Source organism: Engraulis encrasicolus, chromosome 8 (genome assembly GCF_034702125.1).
Source record: "Engraulis encrasicolus isolate BLACKSEA-1 chromosome 8, IST_EnEncr_1.0, whole genome shotgun sequence".
Classification (NCBI taxonomy): domain Eukaryota; kingdom Metazoa; phylum Chordata; class Actinopteri; order Clupeiformes; family Engraulidae; genus Engraulis; species Engraulis encrasicolus.
This window is the reverse complement of record NC_085864.1, coordinates 30153302-30173975: the sequence shown is the minus strand read 5'-3', so window position 1 is coordinate 30173975 and position 20674 is coordinate 30153302. Positions and strand designations below refer to the sequence as shown.

At 43.8% G+C, this 20674-nt stretch overlaps 2 protein-coding genes across 3 annotated transcripts in view; both read right to left on the bottom strand.

Annotated features, from left to right (window-relative positions):
* Positions 1–50: 50 nt before the first annotated feature.
* Positions 51–8418, bottom strand: rskra (ribosomal protein S6 kinase related a). Its single transcript, XM_063204414.1, has 12 exons — positions 8119–8418; positions 7340–7603; positions 6974–7057; positions 6778–6846; positions 6080–6149; positions 5174–5281; positions 4375–4415; positions 4223–4250; positions 3425–3514; positions 2754–2842; positions 1222–1332; positions 51–572 (listed from the first exon to the last, which is right to left on the bottom strand). The coding sequence occupies exons 1-12, from the start codon at positions 8146–8148 to the stop codon at positions 204–206; spliced, it is 1353 nt and encodes a 450-aa protein (XP_063060484.1). The 5' UTR covers positions 8149–8418; the 3' UTR covers positions 51–203.
* A 2223-nt stretch (positions 8419–10641) lies between these two features.
* The window catches only part of LOC134454446 (bridge-like lipid transfer protein family member 2), a 50114-nt gene continuing 40081 nt past the window's right edge, over positions 10642–20674 (bottom strand). Inside the window, exons 34-42 of one of the 2 annotated variants that reach the window (XM_063205440.1) lie at positions 19654–19769; positions 18752–18932; positions 17802–17888; positions 15929–16039; positions 15609–15744; positions 14417–14541; positions 13942–14043; positions 13360–13494; positions 10642–12439 (exon numbers count right to left, since the gene is read on the bottom strand). In XM_063205440.1, the coding sequence (XP_063061510.1) occupies positions 12248–12439; positions 13360–13494; positions 13942–14043; positions 14417–14541; positions 15609–15744; positions 15929–16039; positions 17802–17888; positions 18752–18932; positions 19654–19769 (1185 nt within the window). In that variant the 3' untranslated portion in view covers positions 10642–12247. The remainder of the gene's footprint in view (positions 12440–13359; positions 13495–13941; positions 14044–14416; positions 14542–15608; positions 15745–15928; positions 16040–17801; positions 17889–18751; positions 18933–19653; positions 19770–20674) is intronic. The other variant, XM_063205441.1, reaches the window with a different exon arrangement.

The window sequence follows — 20674 nt, the reverse complement described above, 5'->3', positions numbered from 1 at the left end:
AAAATTCACACAAACCAAATATGGTCATTCAACAGATTTATTTATGACAATTATTGATCCAGAGGCAAATTAAAAAAGCCAAGCGTTGTATATAAAACACAGTGTGTTTGGGAGGTATCGTTCAACTAAAATACAAAATAAAAAAAACATAAATCCTCTTTACAATCAGGCATTTTAAGGAAAAAATGGCACCGATAAAACTATCAAACTATCGCCACGCTTCTCTCGGTGTGAGGCAGTCCGTTATGTGAATGCCACAGGTGCATCGACTCGCATGATCCAGCCGTCACCAGAAGCTGGCTGGGCTCAGTGGCGTTGACAAGGGTTGGTGATAAGTCCGTTGTGGGGCTGGACAGGGAACTGAAAAAGTCATAATCAAAGTTCTTGAAGGGATCGTCGTCCATGCCTCTCCGGGCCTTCTCGGGTCTGTCGGGGTGGTTCTTCAACTCCAGGATCAGCTCTATGGGCGTCTTCTGCAGGAGCTGGGAGTCGAAGGAGGTGCCGAAGAAGAACCGCTGCATCTTGAAGCGCTCCAGGCAGTGCAGACGCTGGCATGGGGACTTGCACAGCAGCTATGGGAGGGAAAGACACAGGGAGAGATATAGAGATATGAGAAAATATAAAATAATTAAAGGGGGAGAAGGTAGCTTCATCAGGCTGTCTTACTATCTTTTTTGTTCTTATAACACTGTGACATTTTGGGTCAGTGGACCCCTCCACACTATGTTTTTTGGTCCTGTTCTCAAGGTAAAAAGTAGGCTGTGTAGCTTTAAGAAGTCTGAGGCACAAGGGAAGAGACATTATACTGGAGTTAATCTGCCACCAGCCTGACCAGCAAACTCTTGTAAGTTATAACCAAACAGGCAAAATAGAACAAATGTACAAATAGCAGGATGTAACTGTGTTATTATGCTTATTAATACACAGCAAACTTATACTGGTAGTAGTATGAGAATATGGATATATGTGTTTTTTGCAATGCACACTATTCTTGCAAAGCAATAGCTTATAGGCCTACTGGAACAAATACAAGCTACTACAAGTGGATTGCAATACAAAATGTAATGGGGTTTTTATGGGGGGAAAGAAACTGATCAGCAAGCCAAATTAAAGTAAGTGAATGGAACACAAACCATTCAGAACAGAGCACTTTATCTTGTATTAAAATTACTGGGCATCCACTGTTAAATGCCGAAAAGATCAGCCTGTATCTGCACTCACATCTGTGAGGAGCAAGCACAGCGCTGGGCTGAAGGTCGCTGGCATGCTGTAGGATCCTCTCTGCACTCTTTCCAGCATCATATCATGGTTGGGCTCTGGAGCGATGGGGAACTGTGTATAAGGAGAACAGGAGTTAAGGGTCTTTTGAATGAAAAGGAAAGATTTTATTGCCATTGTACCAGTGGCGGAACAGCTGCACACAGGGCCCCAGGGCAAGACACTTATAGGGCCCCCTATACAGCTTGCCAATCTCACAATAGGGCCCCCACCACCAATACGGGAGGGCCCTGGGCCCAGGGGCAAGTGCCCTGCTCGCCCTCCCTATAGCTCCGCCCCTGCATTGTACTGGCACTCCACACTATGTAATACACCTCAAGTCCCATTTAGTTATATAGCTGAGAGGAGGAGGAGGAGGAGGAGGAGGAGGAGGAGGAGGAGGAGGAGGAGGAGGGAGGTGAGTTGAGTCTTTAATGTGACGTAAAAGCCCGACTGGGAAACTCCAACTCCCATTGTCATTATGATACAGCACTCAAGTGAACACTGCACACAACATAATTGCATTTATGCCTCATCCATGCAAGGGGGAGGGCACTCGAGGCACTCGGGCGAGTCGATGGTCGACCATTGGACTACAAGTCTGACGCTCAAACCGTTTACCCAGGACTGCTCTTTACTGTGTTATGAGAGAATGCATGTTTTCCCCTTACTGTAATCTTCGCCATCGTGTCACTTAACATGTTATAGAGTTCTCGTGAGGTAAAGCATGGGTGTCTTGAGTTAATCTGGGTGAAGGGTTAAAGGTAAAGATGGTCAAGAATGACCCGGTGACCAGGAGAGCAAGTAGATAGGGCATCCGTGGCCTAGTGATTGAGGAGATGGGCTTTAGATCAGAGGGTTACCAGTTCGAATCCCACCCTACTCACTCCCTATCTCACTCCATGGATGAGGTTCCCTTACGCAAGGCACCTAACTCCAAACAGCTCCAGAGACTATAACCAATACCCTGTAAAATTAACTGTAGTTCGTCAGCTAAGTGTAATGTAGTGATCTAGATTATCTCAGAATCTTATAATTCATGTATCTATAAAGAGAAAGAGTGTGCACATATCACAGCAGTGCAGATCTGTACACTGATAAACTCTCCCACGTTTTGGATGTGTTGTCCCTCATCAAAGGGTGGTAGGCCTATAATGCAAGGGCAACATGTTCGAAATGCCATGCTAATAAGTACACGTTTGGGAGAATTTATCAAGAGTGTTGACCTAATTATTTCATTTCAGCATAGTGTTTCTCTCATATGGATAACATAGACCATGAAAATAAGCTTCGAAAAGGTGATGGTAAATGCTTACACACCAGCCAAACTGCCAATTGCTGGTGGAATTTCAGTTTTCCTGGTAGAAAAGACCAACTTACAAGCCACCTTGATCTACGGGTATAGTGGATGTGTGTTTAGCAAAGTAAGATTAACATATTCTAGCCATTTTGGATGGTGATGAACGAAGTTAATTCAGAGCCCTGCTTATACGTACCTTTCCAGTAGCCAAGGCATATAACAGAATGCCAAGGGACCACCAATCAGCGGCGTGGTTGTAAGGACCTCCGCCCAGGACCTCCGGAGCTACCCAATGAAACATAAAGCAGAGTCAGCTCTACATGCTTACCATCCCTTAACACAGGGGTGTAAAACTCAAATTCACAGTGGGCTGAAACCAAAATATGGGATGACATTGCAGACTCAATATTTACGCTGGAATTGACAGCAGACAAATTGTACAGACACTCATTCCCTGCACAGTGCAGTACAGGACGGCAGTTCAGATGTGGCTGCACGGACAGTATTGTGTTATACTATGGGCCAACTGTAAGACACGTTTGAAATTATATCAAATGAAAAAAATTGCCCCCTAAGACCAGAGTTTGACATCCCTGCCATAACATGTAATGTTAGAGAAATGTTAAAAAAAAACACACACAACAGCAGGGACTCCTCTGAGACCAGGAGGACTTGCGGTGTTAATTCAACACATAGAGTCGAATTCACATCTTCTAGATTACATTTGGTCCTTAAGTATTCTCCAAGAGTTGAATCGACACTGCATTTCTTACTGTGTAGACACACAAACACACACACACGTACAACATGCATGCACAGCAAGGAGATTTCCCCTGTCTCTCTGTGAACCCGTGAGAGCCTACTAACCCATGTATTGGATTGTCCCACAGATGGTGTAAGCCCTTCCCCCACGCTCCAGGCGCCGAGACAGCCCAAAGTCAGCTAGGCGCAGGTGACCTGGTTCCAAACACAACACAAATACACCAACACCATTAGCCATCTCCAGCTCCACACAGTGCTGGGTAAGACCCACCCTATGGTGACTCTGTGGAATCCACCGCTATATAAATTCAATAATTAGCCTATAAGTAAAACAATGCATGAAAGGATTGCTGACTGCATTGCTCATGCCAAGCAAATAGCTTAAAATTCAGACAATTACATCCCAAGCAAATTATGTTTCTGTCTGATGTGACTTGTAAACTCACATAAATATCTTGATTGCCATTTCATAGCTTAATATTCGAAAAGCATTCTCATAGATTTTTCAATTCAGAGTATTTAGGTTGCATGACATGGTAGAATGGAAAATACCCAAAGCTGTCATAGCACTCCACTTGGGTAACATCCACCCAGTCATCATGACGTGATGGGTGTTGCAAGTCAGAAAATTACGAAAAATAGTAATTGTGGACTGCATCACAAATACACATGACTCACAGTTCAGGACAGGTGATTACAACACAATAAAGGCAGACTTGTCGTCTATTCAGCTGCAACTATTCAGCTAGTAGGTCTGATGCTTCCTTTACCATTACACATTCATACTCATAATCATATTCTCATAGATGTCTTGATGGAGAGTATTAGGTTAAATTAACTGTACATGGAAGAAAGGAAAATAAGAAAAGGTTTCATATCACTCCAATTTCTGTATAATTTTACCTTGGTCAGTCAAGAGAACATTCTCCATCTGTAAAAAAAAAAAAATATTGACACAAAATGAACAAATTAATGTTCATATAAATAAAATCGAACAATGATTGTATAAATTGAATTGAATAAAATAGTTAATAGTTAATAAGATTAAGATATACCTTCACATCTCTGTGCATGATGCCAAAATCATGTAAGAAACCTGAGGGGAACAAACAATGTTCAGTCTTCGAAGTGTTTCAGATAACATTTAACACATCATCATGTTTTCAGTGCGTGCAGCGATGGTAATTTCAGCATATTGAAAACTAACTGATTAGCATGTATACGTCATCTCAAAATTATTTCCTTAAGGCTTTATTGGACAGATACGGAATGATTTTTTACCCTAGTGGTGATCACCGCTGGACAGCGTATACGATAATCCTGCATATGATAATCACTCATGGCCAGAGATTTACCACCACACAGCACAAATACCATGTTACATAATCAAATACATTCAATCTATACAGAAAAAATAATAAATTAAATACAAAGCCTATGATGCGGACAACGTCAGCTCAAATGGAATAATAGATGACTGTGACTGTCCACTGTCCAGTCAAGCAGCAGTGCTCCATAAATTTTCCACGTGGCTTGGCCTTGTCTGTCCTGTCCTGGCCTGTCATGATCACCCGAGGGCACGGGGCAGGCCTGTCACTCTGGCTCTGGCTCTGGCTCTCTCTCAGTGTGATAACGTGTTCCGCACACTGGGCATGAGCCTGAGGAAGATCCCACTGGTGGATCGAAAAGTTGCCGTTTGTAATGAAATAAAATTGTTGTTTTTTTTTGGAGTTCATGTCTAGTGCGCGGACCACTTTTTGTTACACTGTTTACCAGTTTTGTCTGGCACCTGGATCATTGTGTTTTTGTGGATGTGCGCACCCCAACCTCCAAGCGTCTCTGGCTCTCACTCACCCAAGGCACAGCCCAGCTCCGCAGCGTACACCCGCACCTCTGCCTCCTTAAACCGCCCATTCAGAGTCCAATAGGTGTACAAGTCCCCGGTACTGCAGTAGTCGCACACTAAACAACACACGCACGCACGCACGCACGCACGCACGCACGCACGCACGCACGCACGCACGCACGCACGCACGCACGCACACACACACACACACACACACACACACACACACACACACACACACAATTTTAATATCTAAAATGGTAGACATGTTTAATCCTTGACACAGAGTCCAGGATAGAGTTACTGATTAAATAAGCACATTATATATTAGAACAGTGATTTGACTAAATGCATCATCATGTCCACTTCAGTGATTATAGCGTAATTGAGTGAAATTTCTTTCAAATAGTGATGACTTTACAAGCAAATCAAGAAGGGATGGAAGTCACAAACATCACGCAAGGAAAGACTTTCTCAAGGCACAAAGAGGCATTGGAAGATCCGGGTGACCACAGGTGCAGACTTGGTGTAAAAACACACAGACACTTCAGTGGGCAGAGGGAGAGGACCTTAAAACTGGGAAAAGGTAAGAGAGTGCAGAAAAGGAGCAAATCGGAAGAGAAGTGAAGGGATTGGAAGCACAAAACGGTGAAATAGTTTTCAATTAAAAAAGGTGTACATCTAAAAAATACTATTCAATCAGGCATGACACCCTCAAGCTGTGTCAAATCATGGTGTCAACAATTAAAGCAAAAAAACAACAAAAACGTTGGTGAGGGATTTCTGAGGACAAGCAGGGATAGCAATGGGTAGAGGGTAGAAGTGGCAAACTAAAAAAAACCTAGGGTGGTGGGTTCGGGTTTGGGCACTGGGGGTGGGCACACTACGCTGCTGCTGTGTCCCGAATGACTCACTAATAAAGAGGTGGCGATGAGTCTGCCAGCAGTCCAGGAGATTGTGGAGAAATGGATGTCTGACCTGCCTCTGCAAGTCAGCGATCAGCATGATGGAAAAAAATCAACCCAACAAACAAACAAACAAACATGGAATCAGCACTGTAATGGAATCTGAGCATGGAATGAATTTGACTCCCTTTTAGCATATTTGACTTCTGAGCAATGGAATGGATTTCGAGTCCCTTTAACATAATTGATGTGTGACTTTTGGAATGGATTTTGATGCTGTTTACATCTCTGTAGTCTCAGTTACAGGGCGGTATTCTGGTTTCAAATGGAATCTTGTCAGCATTCAGTTCAAATCAAGTTCCAGAATATTCCATTTACATGTGTGGAGGAGCGCTGTGGTAACGGAATATTCCTGGAATGCAGCCGCATTTGGAATGAATAAAAAGTTTACACGACTCGTGCGCAAACAGAATACTGTCAATATTCCATTTAATGTTGCAATACCGGTATTTCACATGTCCACTGCTTATAGACGAGGTTTGTGTTAGAAGCAAGTGGGCTTGAGAGCCAACAGACGAGTGAATGGATAAATGAGTGAATGAATGTGAGCTGGCTATTCGCACAATATCCATTTGCGGCCAAGCCAATAAGCCACCCAGCCAATCAGGTTAACAGCTTACCGGCCGGCAAGTGTGTTAAAGACCTACCTGAATGATGACCTCTTCTTTTGACTGCTCCAGAACACCTTGCTTTAGGATCTCTGACTTGGGTATGACCTGGACAACCATACAATTATACACAAGAAACAAACAATCACAAATACATTCACATAATTAGAAATACCATTTATAGCTTAATTCCATAACATCATGTAATCATCCGTATGACAATGCTATTATTCACCTTCACAGCATAAATCTTCTCCTCTGTACAATCTTTTACTTTCAGGATGGGCCCAAATGAGCCTTTAGCTATGAGTTCCAGTATCTGAGGAAAACACAACAGTGAGAAAGTGATTTAGCTGTATCAACACATGGCATCGTGAAAACAACAGTATCATGACAATAACGCATAAGCGTCTTTGAGGAAATACTAACTGTACAATGGACATTGTAGTATATGTAAATTAATAACCTGGTATCAGTGTTTCAACATAACCTTTTGACAGGTGAATGTTGTGTGAACTTCAAACAAACAACTGAAAATGGACCTGAATGTACGAGGCCAAACAATGTTTGAATAGAGGAGGGTTGGGGAATTTGAAGTCACCTGAAGGTTAACTTGTCCAGCTAAACTGCGGTGTGGAAACTCGGGCAGAAAGAGGGAGATGAACCCCGGGAGAGTCCACTCCATGCGAGGCCTCTCAGGGTCCAAGAGCAGAGACTCCGGGATGGGGGTCTGTTTGTCCTGCAGCATGCGCCTGGTGGGATGGCTGAGCGCGCCCAGGTGCCTGTTGCGCAGGACCCCCGTGATCGACAGCAACACCTGCCATCCCGGGAGGGTTGACCTGCTGTCCACAGATGGGCCCTGTTTCTGGATTAGAGCATGGCAGCACAACACACAGCAGGTCACTTGCATTGCTTAGTGAGTGAGATTCTTTAATCCATGTGAATGGCTGCGTCATGGTATTTTCTGAAATGCATCCCACTGGTGTAGCCAACACACCAATAATATAACTTGAAAAGTCAGTGTGGAACTGATAATAAAATTGTCCCTTGTCGACTGTATAATGGCAGTGAGTCCATGCACTCTGGCAGGGCTGCCCAAGCGTTGTAGAAGAGGATTAAGCCGTTCAGACGAAGCCAATGGAAATCAGTGCTGGTCAACAGAGCATCTTGCGTCACAGATTAAAGCCCACAACACAAAACACACCAAAAATAACCTACAATATTAGCTTGTTGCAAGGGTGTTATCATTATTTCAGAATAGTCCACGAATGTTGTCTACGGTACACGAAAGAGCACTACAATATCGTGTCTGACTGACAGGCAGGGACGTATAACAAGTGTAGCGCATCTTGACGTAGTAGCCTACTGTATCCAACTCACCTTGTTGTCTTTGCCGATGTTCGCACCCATTACATTGTTATGTTTGTAAAATGACAACTCAGCATCATAGGTATAATAATTATTGTCGGTTTGTGTCCCCCTGTTGATGGGATATCCTCTTCATCGTTACTTGTAGAGCGCACGTTCTCCTCGGCGGCGCCTCACAAGTCAGTCATTCGCCGCGCGCACAGGCGCGCGAGAAAACCATTACCTCGCACGGCTAAATGTAAATATCCTCACTGTTTCTATCAGTGGATCACAACAAATATTTAGTTACGACATCGTTACAATCCATCTACCCCCGTGGCTTGGCGAACTGATGGGGATGCTAACGGAGAAGACAAACAAGAGTCACTGTAAACCCCGCCCCGTTCATTAATAGGCCTAGCCTATCCAAACACCTCCCACGCACGCACTGTCCAGCCGCCGCCAAATCACAGAATTGTCTAAATACATGAGTACTTATCTGCGCCTAAATTTGGAGTTCGTATGAAAAGTGCATTTCAAGTAGCCTACAAACAGTTAAATCCTTCTATGTATTGCCAGCATATATGTATAGTCATAGATCTCAAACTTAATCCTTATAGCTTTAGGGAAAAAATGCGACGTCATCTCAAAACAACCGTTGATCCGTAGTTATGTCATCGCACACATAGACCACATACATCATCATTCTTAAGGGTATTGCGTGTAGCCATCTGTGATGTGACTGCGATTGACTCTGTGTCCATGAAAGGGACTGGCTTATGGATCTGGCGCCTCTAGTATAAACAGTGGCAGTGGATAAATCAAAATACATGTTATTATGGACTGTAGACTTAAGAGCTGAGCTGCAGCTGTATTATTAGGAACTCTGTTTTAACTAATCAATCAAATAATCAGGTCCAATGTAAATCCAACACACTAGGGAGACATATGACTGCTGTATTTTCTGCAGCAGCTACCTTGTGGTGGAAGATGTGGATTCATTGGATTGTGAGCCAGATTGGAAAACTCAAGTGGTCAAGAGCACTTGCAGAGAAAATAAGATGCTTCACATATCTTGTTGAAATATCTCAAGGTTTCATAATATGGAAATGGGCTTTGTGGTATCTTGTTGTTTTCTGTGAAGGTAGGGACCAAAAAAAAGGAGAGAACATTGTTACGAATATTCTATTTAGTTGATATGAGACCATCACATTTTACAGACATTTCAGTAATAAAATACTGAAGCTGTTAGCATGGTAATATTATCTTTATTGACAATTTCTATTAGATACACATGCACATCCTCAGGATCACCCTGAAGAATTTACATATTAAACTTGGTCAGTCATTTTTACAGTCCACAAGGATGAGCAAAGTAGTGATTTTTACTTTGTCATAAAACCATTTACTAGAGCAGTCAGTCAGTAGTAACAGCTTTCACTAATGACTGCCCACGTTCTGTTCACGTTAAACCACACCAACAGTGGTACAACAAATAAAATAATACACATGGTTACAAAAATATGTGAAAATACTTTTTTTTTTTTTGTAAAAAAAAGTGCCATTGTGTTAAAATTACAAAACATTACAATAACAGTTTTGCGTATTCATCTTATGCTTTTTATGAGGAACACCAAATGTGATCAAATCACATTACGACAGGACGCCATAAATAGAGCAAGAAACAGTAAAGCCTCATAATTTTTTTTTCTTTCCCCCATGTTCTGTTTTGGTACAGTATTGCACAGAGATATGCTGGTGACACAAAGCAGCCAACAATAAATGAATGAAATGTGAACCAAATAGAATTAATAAGTAACACTCCTTACAACAGCACTTTATACAGACACGACTATTCAAGATACCACGTCAATCATCAGATCATTCGTCGACTTCCCATCGATGACCCGAGAAGGCAAACCAGTATTTAGAAGTGATAGCAGGCCACATACACACATACAAGAACTTCTCAGAAACGTTTCAATAAAACATAAAAATGTCGTGTGGTATAGATGGAGCGTATTTCGAGTTGAGTATGACTCAAGCATTTAATTTTCTTTCTAACTATGTATTTTTTGTCTCCCGTACCAGCAGGAGATGATTTTAGAGCCAAAATACTCAAAACCGTAAAGAAAAAAACATGAGGATCACCGAGCTGTGCAATACAACGACCCGTCACTGATGTAGTTTTAAGATAACCGTTAGCTTTTAGGCTGCGCTTGTGCAGAAAGGTGTTGAAATGCAGTAGTGAGTATGGCACTCACGTCACACACACGAAGTAGACACTGACTGGCACGAACCCTTTAGTGAGATTGTGCTCTCTGACAGTTCAGCACAGCAGGTGCCCAGCCCAGCCTGGCACCTCCAGGGTGACGGCTATTAGGGCGGATGCGGAGGAGAGGGAGAGGGAGAGGGAGAGGGGGAGAGGGAGAGGGGGAGGGGGAGCGGTGGAGGGAGAGGTGGAGGGGGAGGGGGAGGGAGAGAGGGAGAGGGAGAGGTGGAGGGAGAAGGAGAGGGAGAGGAGGAGGGAGAGGGAGAGAAGGGGGGAGAGGGAGAGGGAGAGAGGGAGGGAGAGGGAGAGGGAGAGGGAAGGCAACATTGCACCAGGAATCTGAGATGTCCATAATCTCACCTGGAGGTAAAAAGGCAGCGTAGGTGCAGGATAAAGAGAGAGAGAGATAGAGAGAGAGCGAGAGAGAGAGCGAGAGAGAGAGAGAGAGAGAGAGCAAGAGAGCAAGAGTGAGGGGGGGAGAGAGAGAGAGGCAGGAGAAAGAACTGGTTTCCTCTCCGAGTTCTCTGAGACCCCTCTCTCAGCTCTTCCCCATAGTAGTCGTCATCATTGTAGGCCATCGTCCAACTTGAAGCCGCCCCGCGCTCAGTCCACCTCAGGCATCAGTGGTGTGGGTTGGAACAGCAGGCAGGGCAGTAGTAGCGGCCTATTGGCCAAGCTCCCTTATCTTCCTGGGGGGGGGGGGTGGATGGGAGGGGAAGGATGGAGGAGTGGTCATGATCTCTTGAGATCTGCGTCACCACCTGCTTCGCCATGACATACAGGCATGACTTTTTCAGAAAGGATGGAGAAGGCAAGGCTAGAAGGGAGTGGTGGTCTGTCAATGTGGCAAGCAGTTCTCCCCTTCGGACCTACTGTAAGTCACTAGACTTTCTCCACCAGGTTGGACATCCAGGAGTGGTGATGCTCCTTCCAGATCTGTGTCACTAGACCAGACCTGCTTTGCCATGACGTACAGCCATGACGTACAGCCATGACGCTTTCAGAAACGATGGAGAAGGCAAGGCTAGAAGGGAGTGGTGGTCTGTCAAGTGGCAGGCAGGCAGGTAAGTTCTCTCCTTAGGACCTAGGTCATCAGACCTCCTCCAAACAGGTTGGACATACTTTTCCAACCAGTTCAGAAGGGGATGGAGAGGGCAGACTAGAAGGAGTAGTGCTTGTTGGGAGACGGGTACCCCCTCACGACCTGGGTAACCACATACAGTACAGTACAGTCAGAGATGATTCTGTGCGATCTCGCATACAGCCAGGGCTTGTTCAGAGGTGATGGAGGAGGCAAGCACAGGGGCGTGGGTTGTAGTGGCGAGGACGTGGGTCACTAAACCTCCCTCAGCACGATCATACTCTCCCAGCTTGCTCAGAGGGGATGGAGGAGGCAAGTGGTTGTAGTGGTGACACCCCACCTCCTTCTTCGGCATTATATTACTCTGTCCTAACCTGTTCAGAGGCAATGAAAAGGGGTTTTGGTTGTATAGGGGTGAGACCTAGGGCTAAGCCCCATCTTAGGGCCTGTGTCATTTGCGGCGTCCGAAGATGCTCTTCTTGCCGCAGAGTACAGCCAGAGACTTTATGTTCTATATAATCTAATCTGACACCTCCCGAGGATCGGTCCTATTCCATCCTAACCTGATCAAAGTCGATGGAAAGGAAGTTTTGGTTGTGTTGAAGTGAGGCCTAGGGTTAAGCCCCATCTTAGGGCCTGTGTCATTTGTGACATCCGAAGAGGCTCTACTTGCCGGAAAATACAGGCAGAGACTTTATGTTCTATATACCCTCTACTTTGTCCTAACCTGATTAGAGGTGATGAAAGGAGGTTTTTGTTGTGGTGAAGAAGTGAGGCCTAGGGTTAAGCCCCACATCTTAGGGCCTGTGTCATTTGCGGCGTCCGAAGATGCTCTTCTTGCTGGAGCTCTTGTCGGAGCTGCTGAGGCCGATGAGCAGCCGTGCCTTCTCGTCCTCCTCCTGCTGCTGCAGGCTGCTGTCCGTCGTGCGGCCCTCCACCACCGCCTTGCCCCGCGACTCCGAGCCCGACGCCGGCTTCAGACGCAGCTTCTCCTTGATCATCTGCGGAGGGGAGCAGAGGAGAGAATTGAGGCCAAATCTCACAACTTTCAGCAAAAATGTCCTGTGTACTCAACTTCACCCTGTGCTAATGTACTTAAAAAAACACTTACCCTACTTAGCATCTGCACTTATTGGTGTGTATATTTCCTGTGCATTTTATATCTGCAAGTGATGTATGCTTCATATGGTTGTAGTGTTGTGTAATTTTTATTTTGTTTTATTTATCATGATGTTTCTTAGGCTACTTTTAACCAAATTTATGGTCCTTTTTAAACCCTGCACTTTATGGTTTGTCCCGAAATCTATTGTCTATATGTTGTTTACTTGCTGCACACTTAATTGCCCCTTTTGGGGAAAATAAAATTGAAACTTGAACTTGAACTTGAAGTGGAATGGGCCATCATTTCAGAAAAGTGTGGATGAGGACCGTTCGGGTATATTAAAGTGACCTGTTCGAAATATTGCCTTGCAACTGCTGCAAGCACATCTGCGCCTTTATTAAAGCAGAGGCTGCCTATCTGAGTGTCATCACACCTGGTAATAGCAAAAAAGATAAAGTCTGCAACACCAAGCTCCCCTTTCTTTTATTTAATGTGTAACATTTCAGGCAGCATGCCCTTCATCAGACACTATTACTGTATTTGACTACTAGTCCAGCACCAATTTTTGAGACGGATATGCTTGTTTTTTCTTTGTTAAACTCTCATCATACCTGAGCCACCAAGCTCCCGTTTTATTTAATGTTTCTCTTATTTATTGACAGCTATATGATGAAGCAAGTGCTGCCCTAAACGTTACACAGAATTGGGAGCATGGTGTTGCAGACTTTATTTTTTGCTGTTGTTTGGCTTTGGTAGACCAGCACCCATTTTTGACATGGATGTGCACGTTTTTTTTTCTTTGTTAAACTGTCTTCATACCTGAGCCACCAAGGCTTTCCGGCTGTCCCTCTTCACGGCCATGGCAAAGTCCAGCCAGGTCCACGTATTGTTATGGTACTCCAGACACGGCAGCACCAAGTTCAAGTCCTTCCAGTCCACACTGCTCTTCTCTCCCTGTCAGCAACACAAATATAAAGAAAGATGATTAAACACATTCTTGTCAGCAATAGGAAGAGGACAAATGTGACAAATCTTTCCAGTGTGTTAATCCATTGATGCCTAAAGCACCTGCAAAAAACACCTGCTGAATGCCTAAGCCCTTGTTGGGAGAGTTTCCCTCAGCCTGTAAAAACCTAAATATCTCAGCCTCTGATGTACATAAAAACATGAGATAAGTTGCATTTTAAACCCTAACACCCTCATCTTGCATTAGAATTTGTTCATTCAGCTGTAGCATAATCACATTTTTATTTTAAAAAAGCTAAAATCTCAAGAGCCTGAATGCAGCGTATATGTCGCTCCAGGCACCAAAGGTCAAACAACATATACGAGTCATCAGGTTAAAATGGGTAAATGATTTCAGGCAAGTGTGTAGTAATATGTACAGTATTTCTATCTCACCTTGTAGCTGACACAGAGAGGCACCTGTGGAATCTTGATGTAGATGAAAGAGTTGTTCATGGCTGCCCTCTCCTTCATCTTGTCAATGTCGTCCAATGTCGTCTGAGAGAAGCAAACCAATACCATTCCATCAATACCTGAAATCCTCCATGGCTGCTACGCATCACATTTCTTGGAAATAACTGCTATAAGTAAGTGACAGTATGACCTTATTTCTTATTGTTTCTATATTAAATCTACAGTTAACCTCTTGTCTTTGCATCATTGTCAGTCAGTGATATGAAGTTAATCAAAAAACATTCATGAGTTATGTGCACTTAAAAAGATTAGAACCCTTTTATGAATAAATAAAGTGATACAAATATGGTGAAGTAGTGTTGCTATATAGTATAAAATAAGACGTGATAGAGTGACTGCTTTGGCTGTTTTTGGAGTGTTCTGCTGAGGTGTCTTGCTGTGAAGGACATTCCGATACCTCAGGAGGTTTACGAAACGATCTCCTGACTCCCGCCGTGCGGTTGAGGCCCGGGCCACCTTTACTCGTGCCCAACCCCGCAATGGTATCTTCCGATAGCTGCCTTGGCTTGACCACAGGGATACCTGGGAATGGAGCAAACCATTTAACATTGGGAGCAGGTAGAGCGACTGCCCTAAAACAACACAGTCACACAATGACATACACACAAAATGTGATACGGACGCAACGCCATCGAGTGCTCTCGTCAATGTCAAAACGGAGAGAGGGTCTTTTTATAGCTAACCGCGGTTCACTGCTATGACATAACACGCATTAGGCAGGAATCCGATATTCCCAACAGGCAGACTAGCAGGGAGAAGAAATCAATGAAAAGCCTGGGAAAGAACATAACATGCCAGAAAACTGGAGGAGAGCGCAGAGGGCAAAGGAAAGGCACATTGGCCAGCAGTCGCCATCCACTGCCTAGCAGTGAAATAAACAGTAATGTAATACTTAACAGTAATACATAACACTAACAGTAGTAAAGATATTGTAGCCAAAGCCCAGAAGTCAAACTATCCAAACATATTCACAACCTAATATGACTACACTGCGGTGACCACTGAACCCATTCTAACCAGTTAAAGGATTCATCAATAAGTCAAAAATCTTTTCTCACTGTGTTATGTCACACCTTTCAGTGATCAATTGTCTCTCACTAACTGGACTGTACCCAAGTGATTTAATGGACAGGAATATGAAGTGTAACCAATACAAGTTTTCTATAGCGTGCGGCTGAATACACCCTTGGCACTAGAGGTTTTATATTTTTTGGGGGGTACATTAATGGAAAAAATATGTTCTACTGTATGTTTGGCACTATGCCATGACCCATTACTAGGGGTGTAAATAATTATCGAAATGTATCAATGCAACGATCCTACAGCCGATTACTGAATCAAAACGTATCGTATCGTGAGGTATTCTTAAGTATCGAAAATAATCAAATTGCTGGCCCCTGTCCAATGCATTTGCTCTGTAACATAATAGAAGGGGAAAAGTAATTGGAAAAAATCCAATCGTATCGTATCGTATCGTATCGAATTGAAAATAATAAAATCCCTGCTTTAAGAAATCGATACTGTATCGTACCGTCATGTAGGCTGTGATTTACACCCCTACCCATTACCACTTGTTTCTTTCCACTGACCTGTAGTGACCAGTCTGAACTTGTCCTCCTCATCCCCCACCTCCTCCTCCTCCACGTTGCGGCCAGGGAAGAAGAAACCCATCATGCGCTTGAAGAACTGATACATCAGCTGGATGGTGAGGGGCACCACATTCACCTGAGTAGGACAAACGCATTGCACTGATGATGCGGCACAGAACATACGAATAACCTCTAACACTACAGCATAATAACATAAATACTGCATAGTAGCAATATACCAGTACTGTATGATAGTGAAGTACTGAGGTGCAGTAGGCAATACACTAAATTGTATATAGTATAACTGTATTGTTAATCACCTCAAAGTGCTCCTTGACGGAGATCCCACCGACTGGGGGGCGGACCTTACTGAAGATGCGCAGAGCAAGCTGGCGTCCTGATTGGCAGGGACTCTGAGGACGCAGCACCACCTGCAACACCAATCAGAAGGAGAACCAATCAGAGGCAGACTTGGGATGGGTTCATCCAATTAGAAGCAGACTTGGTCTTGATGAATGACTGGTGTCATTTAAAAAAAAAAACATGCAAACTCCTTCCGAATGACTGTTCATTTCTGTAAATGCATTCACAGGGTATATAGTAAAGGTCAGATTAGACTTCTGCAACTGCGCTCATTAAAAGTCGCGTGGGAGTGGCCACGAACCAACATTGTATTCATGCATCTGCGAGTTCTGCGAGGTCTGAGGTCTCGTCGCGAGCCACATTTGATATTGCGCCATTACTTTCACTAGGGCCTAGTACATTGTAAGCACTGTGGTCAAAGCAATGTTGCTTTCTAGCCCGGTTAGCTAGGTATTTTCACACAAATTGCAAAGGCAATGCACTGGTATCATTATTTGACATACCCAGTCTGTTTTCACGAGCAGATAATGTAAGCATGTAAAGACAGTTGATTCTGCCGATGTGTGTTTACATTCGGTGGAGGAAGCTACGGTAGTAAAACCGCAGGCATTGTGCCACGAGTGTTCAACTGATGCATTGTTTGTTACTTAGCTTGTAGCTTCGTGTATTTACACACATTTACACACAAGGCATTAATATCGTTTTTAACAGAATACAGCTCTGCTCTCGCAAACTACTGGCATTGCGCTGCCACAACAACAGAACAAGGAAGTAGCGAGACGACCAATCATAGCGCCTTTTTGTCTGCGCCCTCCACGTCCGTCCGACGGATAGTTAGATTTTTTTTGAGGCGCTCGATGATGGGCGCAGAGGCTCTGCGTCCGAAGCATAAATCTAGCTTAAGACATCGGACTTTCCAAGAAGATGGGTCTGACTCTGCACACTTGAACATGTTTCGAGCGATGGACATGCTTTGAAGAATCTGACAGAGGAATTTAAACACCAACAATGGTCAAATAAATACCATCATGTGCTCAACAGTTCAGGTATACAAGCCATCTTCTTACAACAGCGGTGAATCATCACTCCTTCGACTACCTTTTCCTAAGTATGGTAATAAATATTTCAGTATGAGGCTGAACTTAGGAGAGGCACGGTTTAGACAACTCCAGGTCAACCCTTTACACCACAGGAACACGACAACATCAAGGAGAGCTTGTGATCATGACAATGGAACCATATGGCAGCATTCTGTGGTTGGATGGCTTTGGAAAATGGAGGGATGACAGTGGAGTAGAGGACATGACAATGAGTGAACCGTGAGGGTGATTCATGCAACGGTGATACATGATGTGAAACTGCTGAAACTGGAGAATGTGGACTGGACACACTCCATCAGATGCACGGGGACATGAAATGGGAGCGAGACCATGTGACGCCACACTGGGGAATATGATATGAAACCCTGGAGGAGGAGGAGGAGGAGGAGGGGGATGATGTCAGAGTATACTCAGCTCAGTTACCACTATACATACCCGCACGTGCTGCATGAGGAGAGCAGGTGAACAGGAGTGAATAACATGAAGATACTATTACAAAAAAACTCACCCACTTCCTTTTAGATTTACCACAACACTTTCTTTCGTTGTTTTCAAGTGTGAGCCACTTCCTTTTAGATTTACCACAACACTGTCTTTCACTGTTTCAAGTGTGAGCAAGTATATACTTTGTACATACGTACAAAAAATTTGTCAGATTATAATGAAATCTTGAAAGTATGAGATAAAAGACCTTACAGTTTTTCCCTCTAATTAATTTCATGTGCCGTACCTTATAGGCAGCATTGGGCAGCAGGTTGTTCATGGTGAACCAGCCCAGCTCCAGGAGATGTTCCGCCGTATCATCCGACTTGTTCAGCTGCAAAGGTCATAAGAGCAAATGGTAAGCACATCCCCCTGACACCTTCTCCTCTTACCCTTGGAACATCAAATGTACAAAAAGTGACGTCTGAATGTCTTTAAAAAGCTATGACCCTCCTCTTGCATTAGAATGTGCTCATTCAGCTCTAACAGACCCACATTTTTAATTTATAAAAATCTCAAATCTCATGAGTCTGAATGCTGCGTCTAGGTCCCTACAGGCGCCTAGATCAATGTAGCATATATGCAGCTTCCAGCCTCAATGGGTTAAACCACTGACAGATATACTCTATAGACAACGTTCTTCTATTGTATTCCATTCAACATTTTTGAAGCATCCACTCCGCGATTAATCTGTGAGGATTCTTACGCCTTAAAGGTCCGCAAGCTACCGTTTGCCCGAAACAGAGTAGACTCAGCGAGAATTGGCAAGGCGATGCATTGGCTCAAGTCTGCCATAGAAATGAATGGCAAGATGGCGGTTTTCGGGTCTAGTCCTACCCCCCTGAAGCTTCACTTCAGATTAGAACGTACGCTATCCCCTCTATTCAGCATCAATGGTTTAAAGGGGTATGCCACTATTTTGGGGCTTAATACAGTTAAAATTGTTGGCCAGGGTTTATAAAGGTGGTAAAGGTGAAAGTCAATGGATCCATGCACGGATCCATTGACTTTCACTAGCTTAGCGACATACTCCCTCTTTTAACTTGTCTTAAAGCAAGACAACGCTTAACATGAAAAATAAGACACTTTACCACCTTTATAAACCTCGGCCAACAATTTGAACTGTATTAAGCCCCAAAATAGTGGCATATCCCTTTAAACACAGTATTCATTCAGTGCCATTCATTCAGTGTTCACCTTGCTGTACATGAACCTCTGCAGCTCCAGCTCTGCGATGCCCAGCTGACCGTCCTCTTCGGTGAGGCACCAGCGCGCCTGGGCGAAGTAGATCTCCGTCCTCCGCACCACGCTCACGTCCTCGGGAGACTTGCGCAGCTCCAGCTTGTTGGCCCGCTGCAGCTGAAAGTCCTTAAAGCACCTGCGATGTGGAGACACATGCGTGAGGATATTTTGGAGATGGAGGAGACAGGTGCCAGGTATTAGTATGGGGAAATTATGGGGGAATTGAGCATATCTCAAAAACTAATATACGTTAGCAGCTTTGCAAAAAAGTGTATTTTTTGTCGAAAAAAAAAAAACATTAGACAAACTGAACATAGAGCTTTCAATACAACATACTTAATATAAAGAACAGGATACGGTCTGCAAAGATGTGTGTACAGTATGTATGTACGGTATATGTATAATGCATGTATGAGTGTATGAGTGTATGTATGTACTGTATGCATGTGTTTATACTAGGGCTGTAACGATACACTCAACTCACGATTCGGTTCATATCACGATTGTTGACCTACGGTTCGATACAGCGCATTTCACATTTTGTAACATACATTATAGAATAAAATTATGAATAAAAACTATGATAGATTATAGGTAGAATAGGTGGAGGCTACGAATAGTTTTAAAAAGTTGAAATATAAGAATAATGATGATGATTTCAAGCTTGGAAATACTATCACTTCATATCATGTGGTTGTTTTCTGGCCTGATGGGAAACTGAAAAATTCCCTCCATGTATCACGATACAGTATCATGACTCTGTGTATCCCGATTTCTCGGTTCGATACAATATTGTTACAGCCCTAGTTTCTACTGTACACTATGTGAGCCATAGTGTGTGCGTGTGGGCAGGTGACCTGATGAGGATGTTGAGCTCCTCGCTCTTCATCTGCAGGTCCGTCTTTTCCTGGTTCAGCTGGTTCTGCAGCTTCAGGTTGATGTCCGACAGCTCCCTCAACTCATCCTGTTGAGACTGGAGGAACATGGTCGGGTAGACAACAGGAGCAATTCAGTAGAGCGACCACAAATGTGTAGTATAAGTAGTATTAGTATTAGTAGTATTAGTAGAGTTAGTAGCATACTAGTATAACAACCATCTTCCAACAACTGACATGTGAAAGGGGAAAAAAATATTTTCACTGACGTGGAGACAGTCAGCATTTGGTATAGTAGAGTAGAGTTGAGTTGAGTATCATTTATTGATCCCGAGCGAAATTAAGGTGTCCAGTAGCATAGAAAACAGAATGAACAAGACATTACAACAATAAAAACAGAATTAATTAACAAGACATTACACACATCATTACACATATGTTAACATAGAGCACAGGCTTACAGACATTTAGTCAAAGTTAGACCCACCCTACACGCACGCACACACGCACGCACGCGCACGCGCACACGCACGCGCACGCACACACAGCTGGGCTGGAGACTACCATTGCATTGCATACCATTTACATTACACCAAGCTGACACTTTCTCTGAAGCGACTTATAGTACAATTACAGTATTTAGATACGGGGTATTGGTTACAGTCCGTGAAGCAATGTGGGCTGAGGTGGCTTTTGTCAAGGGCACTTCCGCCATGTATAGAGGTGTAGGGAGGACGGGTAAGGGTGGGATTCTAATCCTCATCCCTCTGATCTTAAGTCCACCCAAAGGTTGCAGGTTCGAGCCCCGCTCTGCCTGACTCCCATCTTTGTGTCCTTGAGCATGGCACTTAAAGCGATGGTTCGGAGTAGAATCGCCCTAATGCCATTTGAACCGTGACACCCATCCACCTTTACACCCGAAGTGTTTTCTGCCGCAGACTTACATCAACAGAGTTGCCGTGTTATTCGATGTTTATTCCGGTTAGCTTGACTCAAGCGCATA

Bases quoted from the DNA above. Each gene is read 5' to 3' on its own strand.
- rskra (XM_063204414.1), bottom strand. From the start codon at position 8,148: ATGGGTGCGAACATCGGCAAAGACAACAAG. The intron at 4,251-4,374 runs GTATATCTTAAT...TTTTTTTTACAG, and splicing joins TCATGCACAGAGATGTGAAG to ATGGAGAATGTTCTCTTGAC. The intron at 3,515-4,222 runs GTAAAATTATAC...GTTTGGAACCAG, and splicing joins TGTTCTCTTGACTGACCAAG to GTCACCTGCGCCTAGCTGAC.